A 23585-nucleotide genomic window follows, 5' to 3' on the forward strand; every position below is an offset into this window, starting at 1 on the left:
TAGAACTCTCCATTTATCCAGCAGTGTTCTCCCTATTCATCTCAGATCTTCTCCAGAAGCTCTTTTGTTCATTTCTAAGTTCAGCTGCCAACTCAAAGTACACATACAGTAGAACCTCAGAGTTACCAATACCTCGGGAATGGAGGTTGTCTGTAATTCTGAAATGTTCGTAATGCTGAACAAAGTACAGTTTGGGCTCCAGATCCAGCAGCTGACACTCCAGGCCAGGCTTTTGCATACTTTGATGTGTGATTGTGACAGGGTGGACTAGGTCCGGAGGCTCCCTGCTGGCCCTGCCTGACTCCGCTCCAGAAAAGAGTAGAGGAGAAGTCCTCCAGGTGGCCTAGAGTGGCTGTAGGGGAAGCAGCCAATCAGAGAGGCTTCTGGAGTGGTGAATCAGGAGCCAGGAGGGCCATATAAAAAGAAGCAGCAGAGACAGAGTAGTCAGTTGCTGCCTGAAGCTGGAAGAGAGAGGACCAGGTTTCTTGCTGGGAGGAAGAGCAGCAGGACCATGGACAGTTCAGTGCAGGCAGGGTTGAGCCCTGGGAGGGCTGCTGAAGACTGGGGGGAGGAGGGAGAGCAAAGAAGGAGCTCTTAGGTGACTTCAGGGATCGAGCAGGGACTGAGCCCAGAACCTAGCCAGACCAAGGGAGAGTACTGCAATGGGCCCTGTCAGTCTGGTTAAAGACTGAGCCTGGAGGGAGTTGCCGAAAAAGATACACCAATGGAGGGTACTGCGATGGGCCCTGTTGGACTGTTATAGAGGACAGCGTCTCCAAGAAGGAAGCCTTGGCACAAGGTAAAGACTGTATACCTCAGAAGGGGTTCGTTCATTCTGTTCCACCTAGAGACAGTGTGTGTGATTTGATCGGAGGGCTGAGTCACTGAAGCCCTGCTGAAGAAACCATTGGCTGGGGTAGGAGGGTGCTCATGAGAGGCGGGTATATCACCTTGTTCCAAAAACTAAGAAACAGCAGGCTCACACTTGACTGAGGGAGGACGGGGTTCACAAGAGGCAGGTGCTGATCCTGTTAGTGATGTTAACAGTTTGTGTTTTAATGGCTTATAGAGCTTTACCTTTTTATACCTCAGTGTCTACTTTCATTAAATAATTGTCTGAGCCCCCGCCACCATTACTTTCCACAACTGTGAAAAATTAAATTGATAAAAATTTAAAAAATGCTTAAGATCAAACATCAACATTATCAGTCAAAATTATAAAATAAAAATCAAGTTCTGCCAAGCTGATAAGAGCATAACAGCAGCCCTACTGGGTCAGCCCTATGGTCTAGCTAGCCCAGTATCCTGTCTTCCAACTTTGGCCAATTCCAGGTGCTTTAGAGGAAATGAACAGAATGGTAATTATTGAGAGATCCTGTCCCAGTTCTCCAGTGTCAGCATCTCAGAGTCAGAGGCTTAGGGACATCCAGAGCATGGAGTTGCCTACCTAAAAGTGAGATAGGATTGCAAAGTACACCGCTACATATTCAAATAGCTTTAAATAACTGATTTTTGTGCAGCATCTTTTCTAGGTCAGTGAGAGATACTATATGGCACAGCCCATTTGCAGATATCACATGGTACTAGAACTGACATACTGTAAAAAAGGTTCCACACAGTCAGTTTGCAGCTTCTGACAGGTGCCACACAGATACCCCTCAGATATCATCCAAGATTGTAAAAGCTGCCACACAGAGTAAACTCTCAGATATTGGACAGGCTTGCAAAAAAATAAGATCAAAACACAGTTATCACTTGAGAACTGGCCTACAATTTCAAATGGGCATGTGAAAAAATGCACAAGCAAGTCCTCTGATGTGTGTGGACAAGTTGATTTTCTCACACCCACTCATTTTTTTGCATCCCTGCAGAACTGATTTGGTAGCTTCAAAGATTTGATCATTTAGGGCTCCATCCTGTTAGGTGCTGAACATGGGTTGTGGTAGTAGCCATGGCAGAAGGATAGCTGCCCAGCTACTTTGTACCAATGCACCAGGCCAAGAGGTATTCTTCTTTCACCTCAACTTATTTATTATTTGTGTTAAGGTCTTGGTGGATGAGGAGACATTTATTTTCCATGATCCTCCAGAATTCCCAAAGGGTTGCAGCATCGTGGTGAATGGATGGAACATGAATGTCTTCCCATTCACCAAGACCTTAACAATATCCCTCACCACCGCTTGAAGTTGCGTAAGCCCTTTTGGACCCAGGCATTTAACTTTGAACAATGCAGCTTCAACCCTGATGAAGCTTGGAAAGCCAAATGGAGTTCACAAGAAACCACAAATAGACACCTCATGCAAGACCTGGCACAGAAGATCCCTGGCTTTGATCTCCCACGAAGCTCATGGACAACCCAAACCACAACCACACAAACCATGGCAGATGCAGATACTTGCTGCACAAATGGAAAATTAAAGACTCTCTGGTGTGCAACTATGGTCACCCAGAACAGATCAGGGAACATATAACAACTAAATGCCCGATTCACAAATACAAAGGAGGCATCACAGCAACACACTTTGCTACTCCAGACACAATTATCTGGCTTAACCATCTAAAAGTAAACTTATAGTTGTTGCTCTACATTTACATCAGCTATATGAAGAAGATTTGTGTTCTGGCAGTGTTGATAGGCCCAAATCAGGATCATGGCCCCATTGTGCTATGACTTAGAGCTGGTCAAAAAAGCTCTTTTATCCCCATAAGAAATATTCACTCACAATTTTTTTTGTTAGAATTTTTAAGTTTTCACCAGAAAATTTCAAAACAAAATATAATTAAAATTTTATTTCATTCGGATTTGAATTGAATTTTTTACTTTGATTTGGTTTTGAAAAGTTACAGAATGGAAAAAGAGAGAAGAAAGTGTGTGTGTGGCAGGGGGAATCTTGACAATGATTATTTTATTGCTCCCAGTGGAAAAAGGGGAAAAGGGGGTGGAACTAAATTTATGATCTCAAAAATTCAAAATTTTGAAATGTCATTTTTCAAGAAACAAAATAAAAATTTCAGTTCAAAACATTTTCCAGCCTATGTTCAATATAAACCTCTGTTTTTCTATGGGTTAGAATTTGATACTTTGCTCTTAAATGCACTTTCCATCCAAGGATCTCAGAGCACTTAAACATTAATGAATTTATTCTCACAACATCTCTAGGGGGTAGGCAAATAGCATTCACCAGAGTAAGCATTTTATCTTAGATCATACCAAAATGTCTGTGGCAGAGCCAGGAATAGAATATAATGCTCCTGACACCTAGTTGTCTAGTTTAGCCACAAGACCATTCCTTAACCGTAAAATATGGCTCTGCTACTTTGGGCTGTATAGTAATAAACCTATTTAAAATAGGTCCACTCAGTTGCACCCATAAAATTGCACATACTCAATTTAACTACATAGATAACCAGATGTGAATGCAAATCAGGTATGCAGGGCTGGCTCCAGGCACCAGAAGACCAAGCACATGCTTGGGGCGGCACCTTGGGGAGGGGCAGTGCTCGGTTTTTTTGTTGTTGTTTTTTTTGGTTCAGTGAGGTGGCGCTGGAGGGTTTTGTTTGTTTGTTTGTTTTTGTTTCGGCCAGGCAGCGCTCGGGGGGGGAGGGATGTTTCGGTGGTGCGGCGGCTTGGGTGGCATGGTGCTTGGCAGGGGCGGGGGCTTGGGCGGCGTGGCACTCGGGGGGGCGGGGGCTTCAGGCGGCGTGATGCTCGGGGGGGCTGGGGCTTCGGGTGGGCGGGGCCTTGGGCGGTGCAGCACTCAAGGGAGTGGGGGCTTTGGCAGTGTGGCATGGCGCTCAGGGGGGAGGGGGTTTCCACAGCGTGGCGCTGGGGGGGGTTCGGCAGCATGGCGCTCATGAAGGGGGTGTCTTACGGCAGGGCAGCGCTCTTTTTTTTGCTTGGGGAGGCAAAAAAGTTAGAGCCGGCCCTGCAGGTATGTGCCCCAGTAAAGAAAATGTATAAAAATCAACATTTTTAAACATTATACGTTAACCTGGAGATGTATTGCTCACATAAAAGACATTGATCTTTGGTAATCCTAGAAAAGTTTTCCTTGACATGTAGGACTGAAAACATTTATTCATCAAAGTCATCATCAGCGTCAACTCCATCTAGGGTTCTACTGCTAGACACATTGTCACACTGGTCCTCATTTGCTCTGCACTTGCATATTTCCAAACAAGGCAGGCTGCTGGCCAAACATTTGTAGGGTGGTGAGCTTCTGGAATTTGCACACAAGCATTTGATTATCTGAAGGACTGATTCAGAAGCGCATGGTATTTCACACATAACTGGTGTGATCAGTCCTTCCTCCCAGATCCATTGATTCTTGGTAGATGAGGGTAGTTTTGGATGCACTCACAGAGCCATCCCACTGCTCGATAATTTGTCATCTTTATAGCAGGTATAAATGCACCCCTTATTGATATTAATTTTTCTGAGAGAACTGAGTTATCAGTGGGGCTAGCAGGTATGACTGGCAGTATGCATACAGGGGTCATTCAGTCTGGTACTTCATGTAGTGCCAAGTTAAAGGCTGACCATGTTGGAATGTACATTTACTCTGAAATCATGTGGTATGGCATGTCCTGGGGGGGTCCAGATCACTTGAGGATATGTCTTCTTGTTCTTCATCTGAAGCCATACTCATGGATTTTTGCCTCTGGAGTGTATCCCACCATAACCAAGTAAGGTCAAGATTAGTGAATGTAGAAAGCTCTACTATAGTGAATTTAACTGGTGCTTCATGGAAAACTGGACTTCTTGGCTTCAGAATTTCTGGCCATTGGTAGGAAAGTAAGGGAGTCAGAAAGCTCCTTCAAGGAATGGTTCTTTGCTGGTCCAGACTGCATTTGAGACTGGGACTGGTCCTCATTAATATGCTTCTGATAGCAGACCATAACTGTAGCATGCTGTGTCTTCAAGGAAATCTAAGTTATTAAGAGCACAAAATATAAACCTACCTTTGATTAGGTGTGGGGGAAGATAAAACTCTTCTTTCAGTTCCATGCAGTGAAGAACCTCATTAGCAATTTCAGTTTCCAAGTAGAGTATTTTGTTGTAGTCAGTGGAGGAGTGGCTGATGTGCATATGCTACATGAGGAATTTGCTATGGATTTTGGAATGAATTGTTAAACCAACAGCCACCGGTAGTGATAGATCATACATATGTCACACAGTTGTCGTGTAGGTGTTGGAAACCTACCCTTCACTCAAGCACTTGTACATGAGGCTTTGCAATAAAATGGCAGCCTGGTGCGCCACTTGCTTACTGTTAGATTTGCTGCTGCTGAAGTCACTGTGACCACAGATACACCTCTTAAAGAAGTAGAACAGATCACATGGAGTCATTTTTTCAGGTTTGGCATTAGCTATATATGCCTGAAACTCCCATGTGTTCTGGGAACAAATCCTTTTCCATAAAAATTTAGTAGCTGCACACAGTGTCTACAATTTATTGTTGATATCAGCACTTTCTTCTGGTTTTTATAGCACCATGTCTTTTGCAGCTTTTAAGGATATGTGCTGAGATTCATTTCTGTGGATAGGACTGATACAAATTATGTCCCTATCCCACAGTTAATCTTCAATAAATGTTTTAAGAGCCTTTCTGCTAAGCATTTGTTCCTCTTCAATCCCTTTCAAAGCACATATTTTCCTGTACTTATCCTCTGCATCAGCCATCACCACCACTTTCCCAATCATTAGAGCCTCTGCAAGGCAATTTATGAACTCCAGATGAGTTGCACAGTTTGCAGTAGTAAAATCAGTAATTGTTTCTGTTGCTTTTACCTTTTGATGCATCACATTCTTAGAGTGGGACTCGATGTGGTATGCAATGGCCTATACCTGTGGGTCTTTTGGGTCAATGTACCCACTTTATTTTCGATGCAATGTTCTTAATAAGAGTGACTGCTTCATAGTTTCTCACCAGTTTCATGTATTGAAACTGTGCTTAATGGATACCTTCAGGCTTCCAGCTTACCACAGAAGAAGCAGGTGTTCTTCTCAAAATGCATGCCATGGGGCCCAGTATAAGTCAAGTCTCCCACAGCTGGCACTTTTCCTGGCCCATTCAACTTCTTGATAATGTTCAATGTACTTCATTTCCAGCCTTGCTAAATTCAGTTTATGGGTGCACTTCTTCTAGCATGTAAGATGACACAGAGCATTGTGTTTAACCAAGTCCTCCAGAGTATCCTCCAAAGATTCAGCTACTAGTCGGTACTCTTAGTCTCCCCATTGATGCCTAAAAACGATCAAGACCAAAGTAAAAACAAGGTTTTTGTAATAAATTACTTTGAGATTGTAATTAATTATGTTATGTAACTATATGCATACCATTTGTGGATGGATTCCAGCAATTTCTGGCTGGATGCTGGCATCTTAACCAGTGCCTCATAACTCTTCTGGCACAGTAAACAAAGCGGATGATCAATACCATTGAACTGCTTCTTTCTTTTGCCAATGATGGCAAATCAACTTGATTTATAGTAGTCTGTAACATTAAAAAAATTAATCAGGTATCTTGTTCTGAGCATTAACTGATCACCCAGTGCCGTCAGTCAAGGGCCACAATTTAACTTTGTGAGGGTTACATGTTTGACCTGCCTTTCTTAAAGTATAATTCAAAAAACTGATATTTGAATATTTCCTTGAATACATATCTGCATAATTGTTCTAGGTTTGTTACATTTTGGTACCATTGTTTTCATGGGAGAAAGGGCTTTTGAATGATACTCGATGCAACCCAATCAAAATTCCCAATGACTGGAGGATTTGGAGATGGGTGTGGAAGGCAGTGAGTCCCCTACTGCCACAATACAGAGGGTAGCATCATTGAAATTATGATTCTGTAGATAACCACTAATCAAATGACACTTCCCTTACCTTTCTATCACTAACTTGCTCATAGAATTACATGTTGTCCCAGACAATTTGGAATCAAAACTATTAATTTCCCTATCCCAGTGTGTATAGTTTTGTATTTTTCTAATCTGAATCTTACTTTGTCAGTCACCAATATTCATAACATTTCTAGCTCCCTCTGTGTTAATTTTCTATCTTAATTGCTGTTTACATTTCCTCCCAACTTAACTAATTATCTGTTAATTTCATTAGTATGCTCCATCTCTTTTCTCCCTAGACCATTAATGAAAATATTAACTAAGTGGAGACATAACAGAGTCTGCAGCAAAACTAGACAGCTCCTTGTAACTCTATACTCCGCTGTTTAACATTACCTGTTGTTAGTAGGTCTTCAGCTAATTTTCAGTCTATCTGACAGTGTTCAAATACAAGATTATTGGAATGGTTTGAATATTTTCTGTTCAAGCAGGTATTAACTGAACCTGTATAAATCATAAGGGGACAATTATTGAACAATGGAAATCCTAGTAATACTATTTCTGTAATGGTATTAATACAATGGAATCCTAATAAAGAAAGCATTATAATGAAAGCAGTGTACGTTAAAAAGTGAAAAATCCAAAAGTCTTTACTCAGGGGAAACTACTGGCTACCAGAAAGTTTTGCATGAGTGACGTCTGCGGATTTGGCCTGATGTGTTACATGCAGTAGCAGCACAAGCAATATTCCAAACCACTCAACTCTTAAACCATGGCTGACCTACTCCACATCCACAGCACAGAACTGAGTCACCAGCTATGAAAGCCTTATTCCTGTGGAGAGTGAGCCTCTGCCCATCAGAATCAATAGCAAAGCTTCCACTGGCTTCAGTGGGCCCAGCTTCATGCTCATGGCTTTCATCTCATGTTGCAGTGTTTAGTATTCTCTCCCCACACCCAGTCCAAAGACTTTTTCTCAAACAACCCCCTTTCTGGTGTTTCAGAGGAACCTTCCTTCTCTTTAGTGGTTGATGCAACCCAATAACTGCCGTTAGCAAGAAAAGTAAATAAACTCATTGGTAACATGAAAATCATTGGTAATAACTGCAGCCTTTATAAATGCCCCTTTGAAATGTATGTAATCAAGGATCACAAGCCAGAGATTTGTATTGTTGCATTGGTTTCTTATTGTTCAGGTAACATGCAGACAGCATTAATTTCTCATTCCACATTATCCAGGGAAGAGCTGTATAAATCTTCACGGTAACAAAAAAAGTTATACAAACACCACACATAACTCTTTGATCATTTTAAAGTTGAATTCTCATATAATTGTATTCTGACCAGAAAACACTATTGAGCTTATTCTCACTGTAAAATCAATAATTGCTTCAGTGTTAAATACATAAAATTATTATGCCATTTGTTTTCCCCTTTTTTGAAAAATGTAATATTTCTGCTTATCTTCTCCCAGTGAATAGATTGTTTTGCTAAAATTTTACACACTCGATTAGGACTTTAATAATATTAATAACACTGATCATATTATAAAGTATTTAATTGTGAAATTAGTTACACTTCAGTGACTCTTGGAATCCCTTTGGATTTAGATCAATATAACTGGAATAAAAATGGAGCCTAAAATTTTTAATATGAAACTTGGGCTGAGACCACTATTTGTTGTATCATATGGGATAGATTTACATTCATTTTGGCTTAAATAAACCTTGCAATTCTATCTCTAGTCTATCTTGAAAACAACAGAATAATCTTGCAAAAATAAACATTGTAAAAGTTCACATAAAAACTAGGTATTGGAGATCACCATGTTCATTGATACCTGTGATCTTGGAACAACGTCAATCTCAGGCCTGGTCTACACTACGTGTTTAAACCGGTTTAAGGAGCGTAAAACCGATTTAACGCCACACCCGTCCACACTAAGGCCTAAGAGGCCCTTTATATCGATATAAAGGGCTCTTTAAACCGGTTTCTGTACTCCTCCCTAACGAGAGGAGTAGCGCTAGTATCGGTATTACCATATCGGATTAGGGTTAGTGTGGCCACAGATCGACGGTATTGGCCTCCGGGTGGTATCCCACAGTGCACCACTGACCGCTCTGGACAGCAATCTGAACTCGGATGCAGTGGCCAGGTAGACAGGAAAAGCCCCACGAACTTTTGAATATTTCCTGTTTGCCCAGCGTGGAGCTCCGATCAGCACAGGTGGTGATGCAGTCCGAAATCAAAATAAAAAAAGAGCTCCAGCATGGACCATGCGGATGTGATCGCAGTAAGGGCAGGCAAATCTGTTCTATCAGCGCTCCGTTACAGAAGACGAAATTCAAAATCATTTTTAAAAAATCTCCAGACAGACGCCATAGCAGGGACTCAGCGCACTGCTGCGTGACAAGCGTAACGGAAAGCCAAAGAATCAAATGGACGCTCATGGACTGGAGGACTCAAGCTATCCCACAGTTCTTGCAGTCTCCGAAAAGCATTTGCATTCTTGGCTGAGCTCCAAATGCTTCTAGGGTCAAACACAATGTCCGCGGTGGGTCAGGGCATAGCTCGGCAATTTACGCACCCCCCCACCCACCCCCAGAAGTGAAAGGGAAAACAATCCTCTCTTGACTCTTTTACATGTCACCCTATCTTTACTGAATGCTGCAGATAGACATGATGCTGCAGCACTCAACACCAACATCCTTGCTCCCCCCCCTGCCATGGGTGGCTGATGGTGCAATAAGACTGATATCCATTGTCATCATCAGCCTATTGGCACATGGGGCAGTGCAAAAGGACTGGTAACCATGCTGACTAGCATCCGTGAGGTCGATCAAGGGCGCCTGGCCCTAATTTTTCCTGGTAGATGGTGCAGTATGGCTGGTAACCGTCCTCATCATAGCAACAGGGGGCTGAGCTCCATCAGCCCCCACCCTTCATGTGTAAAGAAAAGATTCAATTGCCCCTGGACTAGCAGCGGGATTCTGGGCTCCTCTCCTCCACACTGCTTAATGTCCTGTCTGGACTATCATAGCAGCTGGAGGCTGCCTTCCACTCATTTCTCACTAACAAGTCACTGTGTCTTATTCCTGCATACTTTATTACTTCATCACACAAGTGGGGGGACAATGCTACGGTAGCCCAGGAAGACTGGGGGAAGAACGGAATCAACAGGTGGGATTGTTGCAGGAGCACCCCCTGTGAATAGCATACAGCTCATAATTTCTGCGGGATCTGACACAGAGCAGCTGTGCTCTCTGGTTCTATGATACAGTGGTTCTCTAGTACACTTGCCCATATTCTAGGCAGGACTGATTCTATTTTTAGATACTAAAAAGGAGGGATTGACTCAGGGAGTCATTCCCAATTTTGGCTTTTGCCCCCCCTAGTTGATCTCAGCCAGGGGCACTTATGACAGCAGCAAATGGTGCAGTGCAAAAGGACTGGTAACCATGATCATCTTATTACCAATTTATGGTATGGTAGATGGTACAGTATGGCTGGTAACCATCTCTGCTGTCATGCAAAAGCAAAAGCATGCTGCTGTGTAGCGCTGCTGAATCGCCTCTGTGAGCGGCATCTAGTACACATACGGTGACAGTCACAAAAGGCAAAACAGGCTCCATGATTGCCATGCTATGGCATCTGCCAGGGCAATCCAGGGAAAAAAGGCACGAAATGCTTGTCTGCCGTTGCTTTCCCAGAGGAAGGAGTGACTGACGACATTTACCCAGAACCACCCGCGACAATGATTTTTGCCCCATCAGGCACTGGGATCTCAACCCGGAAATTCCAAGGGGCGGGGGAGGCTGCGGGAACTATGGGATAGCTACGGAATAGCTACCCACAGTGCAACGCTCCAGAAATCAACGCTAGCCTCGGACCGTGGATGCACACCACTGATTTAATGTGTTTAGTGTGGCCGCACACACTCAATTTTATACAATCTGTTTTGCTAAACCAGTTTATGTAAATTCGGAATAATCCCGTAGTATAGACGTACCCTCAGTGTCCATAAAAAGTGGACAGAACACCCATCTGCTCTGTCAGCTTTCACTCTGTGCCTTTAATTTCTTCAATTATACATTACTGTCAGAATTAATATTGCATGTTCTTTGGGGCAGGGATTTTTTTTTAATTACATTTGTCTTAAGTGCATAGCATATGAGGACCTTGACTCCTGATGATCCTCTAAGTCCTACTCATAGGCTCACACACACTTTAGGGCCAGAAATGACCATCATGATCATCTAGTCTGACCTCCTGCACATTGCAGGCCACAAAATCTCTTCTACCCACACCTACAATAGGACAATAAACTCTGGCTCAGTTACTGAAATCTTCAAATCTTGATTTAAAGACTTCAAGTTACAGAGAATCCACCATTTCCTCTAGTTCAAGTGCCCCAAGCTGCACAGGAAGGCAAACAAACAAACAAACGCAGGGTCTCTGCCAGTCTGACCTGGGGGAAAATTCCTTCCCGACACCAAATATGGCAATCAATTAGATCCTGAGCATGTGGGTGAGACTCACCAGCCAGACACCTGGGAAAGAATTCTCTATTACTAACTCGGAGTCCTCCCCCTCCAGTGTACCACATCCAACCATTAGCGATATTTGCTAATAGCAGACACAGATGGGCAATACGCCATTGTAGACAATCTCATCATATCCTCCTCTCCATAAACTTATCAGGCTCAGTTTTACAACAAATAACAACTTTTGCCCTCACTACTCCGCTTGGAAGGCTGATTCAAACTTCACTCCTCTGATGGTTAGAAACCTTCATCTAATTTCAAACCTAAACTTATTGATGGGCAGTTTATATCCATTTGTCCCTTAAATGACATCTCTTCCTCCCCAGTGTTTATCCCTCTGATGTTTTTCTAGAAAGCAATCATATCTCCCCTCATCATTTGTTCTGTTGGGCTGAACAAGCCAAGCTCCTTAAATCTTCTCTCACAAGGTTGGCTCTTCATTCCTTTGATCATCCTAGTAGCCCTTCTCTGCACATGTTCCAGGCTGAATTGATTTTTCTTAAACATGGGAGACAAGAACTGCACACAATATTCAAGATGAGGTCTCACCAGGGCCTTGTACAATGGTAATAACATTCTCCTATCTCTTCTGGAAATACCTCACCTTTTTTCATGGTATTGCAGCTTATAATCATCCTGAGATTGACCAATGCACCTATGTCTTTCTTTTCTTCTGTCACTTCCAAATGATATGTCCCCAGCTTATAGGAAAAACTCTTCTTGTTAGTCCCTAAGTGCATAACCTTGCACTTTGCACTATTTCATTCCATTTCTATTACTCCAGTAGTCAAGGATATCAAAATATTTTGTATGATATTCCGATCCTCCTCCATATTGGCAATACCTCCCAACATTGTGTCCTCAGCAAATTTTATTAACACACTCCCACTTTTTGTACCAAGGTAATTCATGAAAATGTTAAATAAGATTGGTCCTAAGACTGATCCTTGAGGAACTCCACTAGTAACCACCCTCCAGCCTGACAGTTCACCTTTTAGCATGAACTGTTGTAGTCTCCCCTTTAACCAGTTCCGTACCCACCTTTCAATTCTTGCATTAATATCCATCTTCTCCAATATAACTAATAATTTCCTATGTGGAATTGTATCAAATGCTTTAATGAAATCCAGGTAGATTAGATTAGATCTACGCTAATGAAAATAGTAGTACAAACTTTTTTTCCTCTTTTTCCATTGGAAATTAATTATACATTGAATGTTGGGACTTACATTAAAAGTCCTCTGTTTACCAATATAACTGGTAGCAGCACAATCAGCTGCAGTGCACACCTGTCAGGAAGTAGGAAGACACTTATTAGCTGAAATAATTCATTAACTTGACTTTGTCCCAGAATTGTCAACAAAGGCACTAATTATTATGATGGATTTTGTGATAGGGCTATCTAGCCTCAGGGAAATGAATTAAAATTGCTGTCTCATTTCATAAATGTCACCATACAGATGTCATATTGCCAACATTTTAATTCACTAAACACTTGACCTGGATTTGAACCACTGACTTAGGAATTAAAATTTCTGTACCCTAGCACCAATTCCACATGTTAGCAAACAGCAAAAAACTTTTTGAGACGTCAGGCACAAGAAATTGTCTATGGAACGGAAAATCCACCCTTAAATGTCCACTATTCCTGTAGATCAATGTTGCATCACTGAACCTAGTCTAAATCTTATACTTCTGGGGATGTAAGATTGCCAGTTATAAATTAGACTAGTCAAGAATTAATGGGTCTACATTAATGCCTAGAAATCATCTTTTTTAAAAGCACAATTCCCTAGTTACCTGCTAACTTTATTTAACTTCCATATGCAAATTCATTAGTACCAGATTGTACAAGATAGTCACTGGCTCACCTTTGGCGTGGTATGATGGTTTACCCCCACAGAAGGAGAAGTGAATCCAGAACCTGGAATTAGCAATATATGTAATTTAAGAATTTTGTAGAAGTCTATAATGATAATGTGTAGCCCTCTTGAGAAGGAGAAGGTTGTGTTTTGTGTAATTAATGTAGGATTCAGCACTAACTGCTCTGGGTACAAAAGAGAAGCCAGGTAATATTACAGAAGACTCTATGCGATATGGTCCATTAATTTACTTTGTTAAGGAAATATTGACCTAGCTGTGAAGTTCTTCTGACTTTTCAGACCCTACAATATTCTGAGAATAAAGGGCAATTGCTATAAGCTGACCTGTAACTTGTCCCCAAAGATGTTTTATTGAGTGACTAAGCCACTAAAATTAACCTCATGTTACAAAGTAAAGTTCATCTTGGCCAAAAGGATGTTAGGCCAGACATAAGAAGTTAAAGTATTATAAGGAGGGAACTTATAATACTTTACTATTTTGTGAATACTAGTTTGTGAATCTAGCCCCTTTAAAATGGCACAAAAATCCATTTTGAGTTGAAGAAAACCTGTTTCATTTGGCCCAGGAAGCCGCGGCCAGAACTTCCCTAGGCTCGCGCCGCTTCCTGCCTCCCGCATTGCCCTGGGACCGCGAACCACGGCCAGTGGGAGCCGCGATCGGCCGAACTTGCCGACGCAGCAGATAAACAAACCGGGCCGGCCTGCCAGGGTGCTTAGCCGCGAGCCACCGGTTGCCGACCCCTGGTCTATATGTTAAGGCTGACATCTGGAATAAACTTTTAAGTGGTTTCTGGAATGGGTAATATAATATTTGACTTACATTTGTTTATATAAGACAATAGCATCTATAAGAATATTTGAAGGCTAATCTATCTTTTCTCAGTTAACATAATTCTAAATGTGTTTTTAAAAATTCTAGCATTACATCTTAAATATTTATGTTCAATTTTTTATGTTAATTTTAAAATAACCACATTGCATTTTTCTCTGTTATTTTTTCTGTTGTCCCCTCATCCCTACGCAGATCACACCTGCTTTCAAGAGCTGACATGTTTGAATATAGGACATACACTGGGATGTAGTCTAAATCACAGTAAGTGTTATAATGATGTCACATGGGTCCCTCTTTATAAGACTCCCTTTCATCATACTATCCATGGAAACAAAAGTTGCTATATTAAGTTTAAAAAAAAATTATTCCTAGGCACTTGGTCTTGTCCAGTGTATTTACTCTATGAGCTTAGCTCTGTAACATCTTTACGGAAATAACAAATACTCCCAGAGATGATTTTTGAAAGTGTCATACTATAGAATGTAACAAACTTGACCCAGGAGCAATAAAGCAGAGCATTTACAAAGTTACCATATTCTGATCTTTTTTCACTTATTAGCCAATCACTTGAGCTAAGCAAGAAAGGAAAATATGTATTGTAAAAAAGTTCTCACTATAGATGGCTATTGTTTCCATTTTCCTTCCTAGCTACTTGTTTTATTTCCATATTAATTGAACTTGTGGATGAATCTGCCCAACAATCTTGTCCTGTATTTCTATTAATCCACGTGACACAGTCCAAGAGAAACAACTACTTCCAGACACCCACTCTGTTGTATATGATAGATGAATTCATAGATGGGTGAACGGCATGAATTATAAATAACTGCTGTTAAAATAAATATATTTAACAGTATGAGATGTACAACTGTGTGGACTTTAGAGTCATATTTTTGAATTATACTACTACTGCTACTACTTTTTCTCTGTTATTTCAGTTGAAATGCAGTAAAATGTCAAAGAGCATTTACTAAGGAAGTATCTAAATCCAAAGACTCACAATCTACATTAGCCTTTTTCCAGTCATCCGGGACCTCCCCCAATTGCCATGAGTTTTCAAATATAAAGGCCAATGGCTCTGTAATCACATCCACCAACTCCTTTAGCACACTCGGCTGCAGTGCATCTAGCCCCATGGACTTGTGCTCGTCCAGCTTTTCTAGTGTTTCTTATGTTCTTATGTTAAGTATCAGAGAGGTAGCTGTGTTAGTCTGTATGCACAAAAACAACGAGGAGTCCGGTGGCACCTTAAAGACTAATGGATTTATTTGGGCATAAGCTTTCGTGGATAAAAAAATGAACTCTTCAAATGCAATCAAATGCATCTGAAGAAGTGGGTTTTTTACCCAAGAAGCTTATGCCCAAATAAATCTGTTAATTTAGGAACAGGACAGCATATGTACTGAAAGGATTCTGTTTCAGTCCAACCATTCAGACTGCCATATAAAGAGTCTTTTAAACCACAAATCAAAGAATAAGGTGAGTAACCCTTGGGCAAATTCATCACTATAAAACAAGAAGGGATACCTCATTTGGAAGTAATATGTCTGTAGGCTTACACAGAAAAAGGAAAAGGTACAGTCTATTCACAGACTGCCACATGTATTAAACAAGTTTTGATTGGGCCAATTACCTTTACTGGTGGCCAATCAGAAATTTTTTTTAATTAAAGTTCTTTTTCATATGCTTAGCCAATCAGAGAGCTGGGAAGAGTTGTCCAACTTGATTGAACCCTAGAGCTAAACCATTCTGTTTCAGAGATACTAGGCCAAATGAATTAGGCCCACTCGCCCTTCCACTGTATAAGCCAATGAAGTTACTGATGTCAGTGAAAGCAGAATCTGGTCTTGTGTTATTTGGCAGTATTTCTGGTATTGAGAAATGAGCTTATGGGGACCTAAAAACCAGGAAAGCTGCAGTCACTGCAAATAATCTCTTGGCAGATTTAAATGCACATTTTGTGACTATCCTCACTATCCAAGTCTTTGTTCATTTTTCCTCAATATTTGTTCCTTTCAGAATTTTAACTTTACAATGGCTATAATTCACACTTAAGTATGCCATCCCTAGCAAGCAATTTTTAATGTAATCAACACTCATTAGGAGGCTTTGTGGCAGAATTCTCAGTACACAGCTCTCCATTAAAGCTCGGTCTGACTCCTTGACAGCTCACAGGTGGAATTATGAAGCCTATGCTGATTGAAGAAATTATATGGGCTCATTCACCTTTTTTCTGCAGTGGTTCTCCGTGAAGGCAGAGGTGCAAAGTAATGGATTGCTATTGTGTGGGCTTTGTTTTCAGCAAACCTTCAGTCAGTGTTAATCCTGATGTGCAATTAATACATTTTTAATATGACTGTATACATCACTCTCTCGAGCATCTGTTAAACCTGAGTACATTGCATGTCCTCTAGGGACCTGTGTTCATTTTCAAAATGTCAAGATGTGCTTGGTAGTAAGCATGGAGCAGGCTAAGCTTTAGACAGAATGAAGGAAATGCTCTTTAGAATAAAAGAGTTTAAATATCACAGTTGTTATGCTGAAAGCCTTTAAAAAAGAAAGCAAAACAACCTGTAAGTCCTGGAGACCTATTTTGGCATGCTGCAGAAATGCCATAGGTTTGAGTGGTTTTACACTGTTACAATTGCCTAACACTACAAGGGTTAATTAGTGTCTTTGGAAATAAAACCAACAGAGCTGCTCAACCTGAAGGTTAATAATTTGTTCACTTTGGCCTCATTTCCTAAGTGACCCACATTGGGCCACATACTGGGAAGGAATCAATAATCAGAGTTACTGTACCCCTTTCAGGGAACGTTCATTTTTCAATTCACTGCCATTTGGCTGAGTTATTCCTTAAATCAATCCATAAGAATTCAAAATTGAACCAAACGGGGCCATGATTGGTGAGATTTGTCCAGGTGGGGTCTGGGCTTCAGGCTTAGATGCTGGTCTGAGAGACTTCTCCATGAGGAGTTTTAGTTGTAAGTCTCTAGCCTTTCTTGTTCAGGCAGTTAACTTGTGGCAATGAGGACACTTCTGTGTTATATGTGTTTCGCTTAGACAGTGAACACACTGAGTGTGTCTGTCCGAAACTGGTATGGAGATCCTGCAGGTTAGTCAATGTTTAAAGCCCGGGGAACTGGGCATTCCCGTCAGGAAAAGCTTTTGCCCCTCAGAAAGGCTGACTATTCTAAAGGGCAAACTGAAACCTAGCTTCTAACGAGGAGAATAATAATAATAAAAATAATATATTTCTTTTTAAACAAGGTGATGGGGACAAAGAAAAACTAACCAACTATTCTAACTAAATAATGGTAGTAAATAGGCTAGAAAGAACTAAGTAGCAAGGTGCTCCTAAGTGCTCTGACTTGAAGCCAAAGGCGGTAGAGAAGGAACTGGGGCGGGGGGGAGTTGGTCGCACAGTGTCAGTTAACCGCCTGAAATAGTGAGAGATGGGGACCACGCATGTGCAACCCAACCGGGCACTGCTACCACAAATCTCTGATTATGAGTGCAGAGGCGCATGAACAGCTAAAGTGGAGTTCCCTTAGGGACAGCACTCGAAGAAGAACTGGTCATTTTCATATTTTTAAGTGCTTAGATTTTTCTAACTATGACATTCTTCCCTCCTGCATGAGAAATAACACAATCTTTGTACCTCAAAGTCTGAAAGGTATAATATCCAGACCTTAAGCAAACATAATAAAATGTGAATGAGCTTGAATTAAAACAGACAAGAGTGCCAAAAGATTGTGTATAAATTATTTAAGAATTTGTACTGTGAGTTACTTAAGTTTATAACCTAGCAGGAGGTACAGCCTTAGAAACAAAGATCTAAAAGCAAAAATCTGAGTCACAGAAAAACAACCGCAACTAAACCAGAGCAGGTGATTTGGGATTTGCATAGGACAAGCCTTAGGGACATTCAAAATGAGCAACTGAATGGAGCCCAGAAGTATAGGTATGCTGTTGTTGGCTCATTTGTCTCTCACTAAAATGTCATTCACTACTCACTTCTTACCTTAAGCAGAGCCTATATTTTTTAACCTTGTGGAAGCAGAATTCTAAGACTCGGACTTCTTGTGCTTATAGGACAGTGATGTTAAGAATAAATTTGGTTCCAACATGGCAAGGAGAAAGTGACCTGATTTTGCTCTGACATACCCAGGGGTAAATCAAGAATAATGCCTTTGAATCCAAAAGTCGTTATGCATGTGTAAAACCAGTGTAAATGAGAGAAGAATTAGGTCCTGTGGGACAGCAGGCGTAAATTGTTATCACTCCATTGAAGTTCACATGGCTAAGGATCGCCCCCACGCGTTCATACTGGCTTTTCTCTCAAATTAAAGTATATCATATACAATTCATTTTCTTATGGCAAACTCCTACTAAAACCTCTCCCACCTTGGGATATTATAGTGCAGTTTTATATAGGGCATTAGAGGCTCAAAAGGAAAACCTATAAGAATCTGTGATCAGAAATCTTATTTTCTTAAATGTCATTTTCCTATTCCCCACTGCTCAGTCTCTACTCTTTATCTGTTCAGAGTCCATGAGTATTTTAAAAATTACTTCCCTCTGCAAGGAGACAATTTGAGAAGTGACCTCATAGCCTCAATCTTTGGAAATAGATAAACCATCATTATTAATGCTACTCCCAAAAGTTTAACCTAACAAGTCAAATTAGATTGCCTACCACAGGCACTATCCTTTCCCTCCTCTAATGTTGACAATGAAAGTTGAATGAACCACAGCTGTGTTAAACCACATTTTTATGGGTTTTTTGTCCCCTTTGTTTATTTTATTATCAGCATGTCTGATTTGCTTCAACTTCCAATGGCATTACATGGAAATTGGTTTTCTGAGTTAATTAAGATTCAAACTGAACTCAATCTCATTTCAGTTTCTCAACATCGTTATCTTGTAGACCTTTCTGAATGCTAAACCCCAGTGTTGAAGAGATTCTGTCTGGATTGGGTCCTAAGAAGGGTAAACTGTAAATATTATATAACTGTTCCAAGATATGGAAAGTCTTAATGTGTTTGTCTTAACTTAAGAACAAACATTATCTATCAGCAAAACATGCCATTAACATACTGTTATGCCAGTGATTGAGTTGTCTCTGTATTGTTGCTCTAACTGGCTGTTGAAAAACACTAGACATGCTTTGTACATCTGCAGGTGCACCTGTAAAGGACAATGGACAATAGTTATTTGTTGAAGGAATCTAAAGGTCATTCCTACTCTGTGACCTTAAAACATTTTACATTCATTTGCCTCCCTCTGAATCTTCAACCTTTGCTTGATAGTTAAGTTGAAACATCTTTGTAAACCCTGCTGTCTACACTATAGAGCAGAGTCAAAGTACAAACTCAGGTAAGGTCCCTAGATACCATGGACAGGCAGACAAAAAACTGAAGAAGACTGTCAAGGTTTGGATTTGATTTTTTCACATATGGTATTAAGAGAAAGTTATGCTGTTTAAGGGAATAATTTTAAGGCCCTTACAACTTTAATGAACTTGACGATACACTTTCCTGTTAAATTTAATAAAGCTTCCTACAAAATTTATGCATGATAGAGCATAACCATAATGATGCCCACTAAACTCTGGCATTTTATAATATTTTAGTACAATGCTCCTGCAACATAACCAATTCTGCTAACTATGAGACAGCATGTAAGAAATGCTTCCATTCAAAACAGAAAACTAATAGACTTTTTTCCATCAGTAAAGTCTGAAGGAAATAGACTTCTCTACTCTAGATCAATTTTTCCTTATATTCAGCTTTTTAATAGCAAGTGAAAAAAAGAGACTGAATCATTAATATCACAAGACAAAATATCAAAGCGTATTGTAAAATCCATAATTCCAACTGACTGTAGCAGCGTGCTTGCTTGTTTTCTCCAGTCCTTCCGTTTTTCTGACATTGACACATATTCTTTTATGGCATTATTAGAAAGAAATGTTAGCCTGATGACAAAATTGTTACCATATATTGTACGTGTCCTGTGAAATAAGCATTTTTCACAGCCATGATAGCACAGTCTAAAAAAAAATTATTATACTTTTCCAAGTTACATGCTGAAAAAATTGCAGATGTCAAAATTGCCAGTATAATCAGATGAGCCCAAATATGAAGTAGGATAACATCCCAGACACCTGTCTAAAAGTCTGCATTGCAGACGCCCATTACTGTTTCAACTGAGTTTGAAATCAATTCCAATACAGAAGATCTGTGCAATGGTCTAAGTAGTACTTAAGTTCTGTTTTAATATCTTAAGTGAGACTTAGTGATATAGGTCCGCTCTGTTTGAATTATTTTCACCCTGAATAAGTAATACTCCTCAAAAAAATAAACAAATGGCAGTAGAAATCCAGCAGATAGGTTTACAGTTATGAGTTTGATTATAAAGTGATTTTTTAAACTGGCCTTAACACTTGAATAAGGCACTCTTCTGTGTAAACAAAAAAAAAACAACCCACAGCACCTTATTGCTATTCTAACTGCACAAACATACCTAATATACAAACTGTGATACAGCATGGCCAGAGGGTAGCAGGAGAGTGTTAGAACAGAGCCTTATTCCCTTTGGAGGGAAGAAAGTTTGCTATAGATTAATTAGAGCACCTGAAGCCAATCACCTGATATAAACCCCCTGCTTCAATCAGACAGGGGAAGGTGTTGGAGCAGAGAACAGTTTGAAGGAGTAGAAACAGAGGGGATTGGAGTTGGAGCAGAGAGCAGTTTGGAGGGAAGCAGAGGAAAGTTTGGAGAAGTGCTGCAGGGGGCTAAGAAGACCAAGACCCTAGGTAAAGAGACACCTGGCTTGGGGGAGGGCAGGAAGCCCCCACAAGCTGAAGGGCAGGAGAGGGAAGTAGCCTGGGGAAGGAACCGCTAGTTCAAGTGGTTTACCACTATCCCTAGGGCCCCTGGGCTGGGACCTGGAGTAGAGGGTGGGCCTAGGTCCCTCCCTCTCCACTCTCCTCCTCTGGGACACTACTGGGGCAGTTAATATCCCAGTTCAGGGGCAAGAAATGGTGTCCTGATTCTCTCCCCGCCCCCCCCGAAAAGAAAGCGTGAGACCCATCATAGTAGTCCTGGCAATTTGCCACAAAACATATGAAGGAAGTAGAACATGACTAGTAATCATTCTAATGGAGCAGATCTGCATTTCCATCCTTGCTACCCACATGATCTGACTCATGTATAGATTATATATTTTAGTCTGTATCTCAGAAGTGTATAATAAAGTATACATTGGAAAAAATACAAAGATATAATAGTACATATGTAAGTGTACTGATGTCTTGGTCAATCAAGGATCATTTTCCATAAGTTAAGATCATGTTGAAGGACTTTATTAATAAAAATTAATTGTGATTCTTGAATAAAAGGCATAATAAATGTAAAGTATAATTAATAATAGCTAGCACTTATATTTGCATTTGTAATTCACATGCTAAAAGATTATACTACAGCATTTGATATTTAAGCCCAAAAAAAGGGAGAGAAGCAATGGAGAGGACATGGATTTTTGTTTGCACACTGTGTCTCTGCACCTGTGCAGGGAGGAAGGACAAGGCAAGAAGGGCCCAAAAATATCTGAATGATGTGGTTACTAGGCATGCTCTGTTGTTGTATCTGAACACTCCAATTAAGGGCAAGCAATCTGGTGGGCCACACACAAATGATCATCTTAGAGCTGAGCCAATCAGAGTTTGGATGTTGGGTAAGGAAATAAGCACAAGAGTTAAAAGACAGTCCTGTGACTGATTGAAGCAGGACTAAGAGATGTGTCTGCTGTCAGGGTTGGGACCCAGTACCTGTACCATTTTGGATATAGGTTAGTGTTATTCCATTTATATTTACTAGGGAAGCTCTTCATTAGCATAATGTGTGGTCCACTGTTGTGGGAGAGCTGTGAGCATTTGTCACTCTTAGAAGCTACAAAGCCTATGGACATTTCATTGAGTTACTAGCTAGCTGCTTTAAATTGGGACTATATATATATATATATATGAAGATATACCTATCTCACAGAATTGGAAGGGACCCTGAAAGGTCATTGAGTCCAGCACCCTGCCTTCACTAGCAGGACCAAGTACTGATTTTGCCTCAGATCCCTCAAGGATTGAACTCACAACCCTAGGTTTAGCAGGCCAATACTCAAACCACTGAGTTATCCCTCCCCCCCTCTTAATTAAAGAGAGAACAGGGGTATATCTCAGTGAGGTAATGGTTTGTGGCACCTTAGCTGACTTAGCTGGACTTATGGGGAAAAGGTAATGGGGACACAGGACCCTATAGAGCGAGAGCCTCATAGAAATACAACAGATGGGTATTTTATATGCTCACTCCAATACCTTCACCAGGCTACCGATTTCCCATCTCACCCGAAACTGATGAGACTAACCCATGGACTGAAATGCTGCTAGCTACATGGATACTCAGACTTTTGTTTGCTGACAAGGCTTTGAAGTGGTTTGTAAAAGAACCGAGCTTCTACCAGTCTTCTTAAGCTTTGAAGAATTCAAGTGAAACACAAAAAATATTACAGCTACACTGTAAAGACTGAGAAATCATCTCTGAGAAAAAGATCAGAGGGGAATGTGTGTATGTGTGTGCACTAACGTATAGAAGCATACATATTATAATGAAACCTTGCATTGAAATATATGTAACAGTAACAACAACAAAGTGGTGTATCAGGAACACCAGTAGATATACCACCTATATTCCAAATACTGTTTATATTATTTTTTGTCTATTACTAGGAATTGTGTAGTACACTCTTCTTACTGGGAGCTGTTATTAATAACTACATTCAGGGTTTTACATACAGTAGCTCTGAGGTTTAACACTGTATAACACTTTCCAAAAAGCCCTAAAAAGACAGCATTTTGGCCTATAAAATGAGAGAAAGGGGTGTGTATTAAAGTTGTGCATAATTTACCTGGAGTATTTGTTACCTATGCACAGAAATCAGCATTAAATATTCAACTGTTAGCACCTATTGGCATCTGAGATATAGTATTTCCCTGTGTTTCCAATATGGTAACTGCTAACCACTATACAAAGTGCTTTCAAAACATTTGTTGTTAACATTTGCAAAGCCCCTGTGAGGTGGCATTTACAGATGGGAAATGGAGAAGAAGTGAAGCGACTTGTGTTAGCTCACAAATGTGAGCCAGTGGAGTTGCTGGGACTAAAAACTTATCTCTCTCTCTCTGTCTAGGTCCTTATAAAGCCCCCATCACTGTAGTATCTGCACACCTCATAGTCATCGATGAAGTTATCGTCATAAAATCCTTGTGAAATAGAATCCACATTTTACAGAACAGGAACAGAGAAACGAGGTGACTTGACCTACATCACACAGGAAGTCTGGGAATTTAACACAGATATCCAGAGTCCTAGGCCAAGGCCTTAACCACAAAGCCAGCCTCCCTATTCTTAGAAGCTATTCCCATGT

The 23585-nt window shown here is 40.6% G+C and overlaps 1 protein-coding gene and 1 long non-coding RNA gene across 2 annotated transcripts in view; one reads left to right on the top strand and one right to left on the bottom strand.

Moving 5' to 3' along the window:
* The window catches only part of NKAIN3 (sodium/potassium transporting ATPase interacting 3), a 316215-nt gene extending 295534 nt beyond the window's left edge, over positions 1-20681 (bottom strand). The window contains exons 1-2 of the mRNA XM_045006165.1: positions 20631-20681; positions 19206-19295 (exon numbers count right to left, since the gene is read on the bottom strand). Of these exons, the coding sequence (XP_044862100.1) occupies positions 19206-19283 (78 nt within the window). The 5' untranslated portion in view covers positions 19284-19295; positions 20631-20681. The remainder of the gene's footprint in view (positions 1-19205; positions 19296-20630) is intronic.
* On the top strand, positions 558-23585 carry LOC123362818. Its single transcript, XR_006576585.1, has 3 exons — positions 558-799; positions 14298-14366; positions 23349-23585. It is a non-coding gene; the product is annotated as an uncharacterized LOC123362818 (long non-coding RNA).

Source organism: Mauremys mutica, chromosome 2 (genome assembly GCF_020497125.1).
Source record: "Mauremys mutica isolate MM-2020 ecotype Southern chromosome 2, ASM2049712v1, whole genome shotgun sequence".
Taxonomy (NCBI): domain Eukaryota; kingdom Metazoa; phylum Chordata; order Testudines; family Geoemydidae; genus Mauremys; species Mauremys mutica.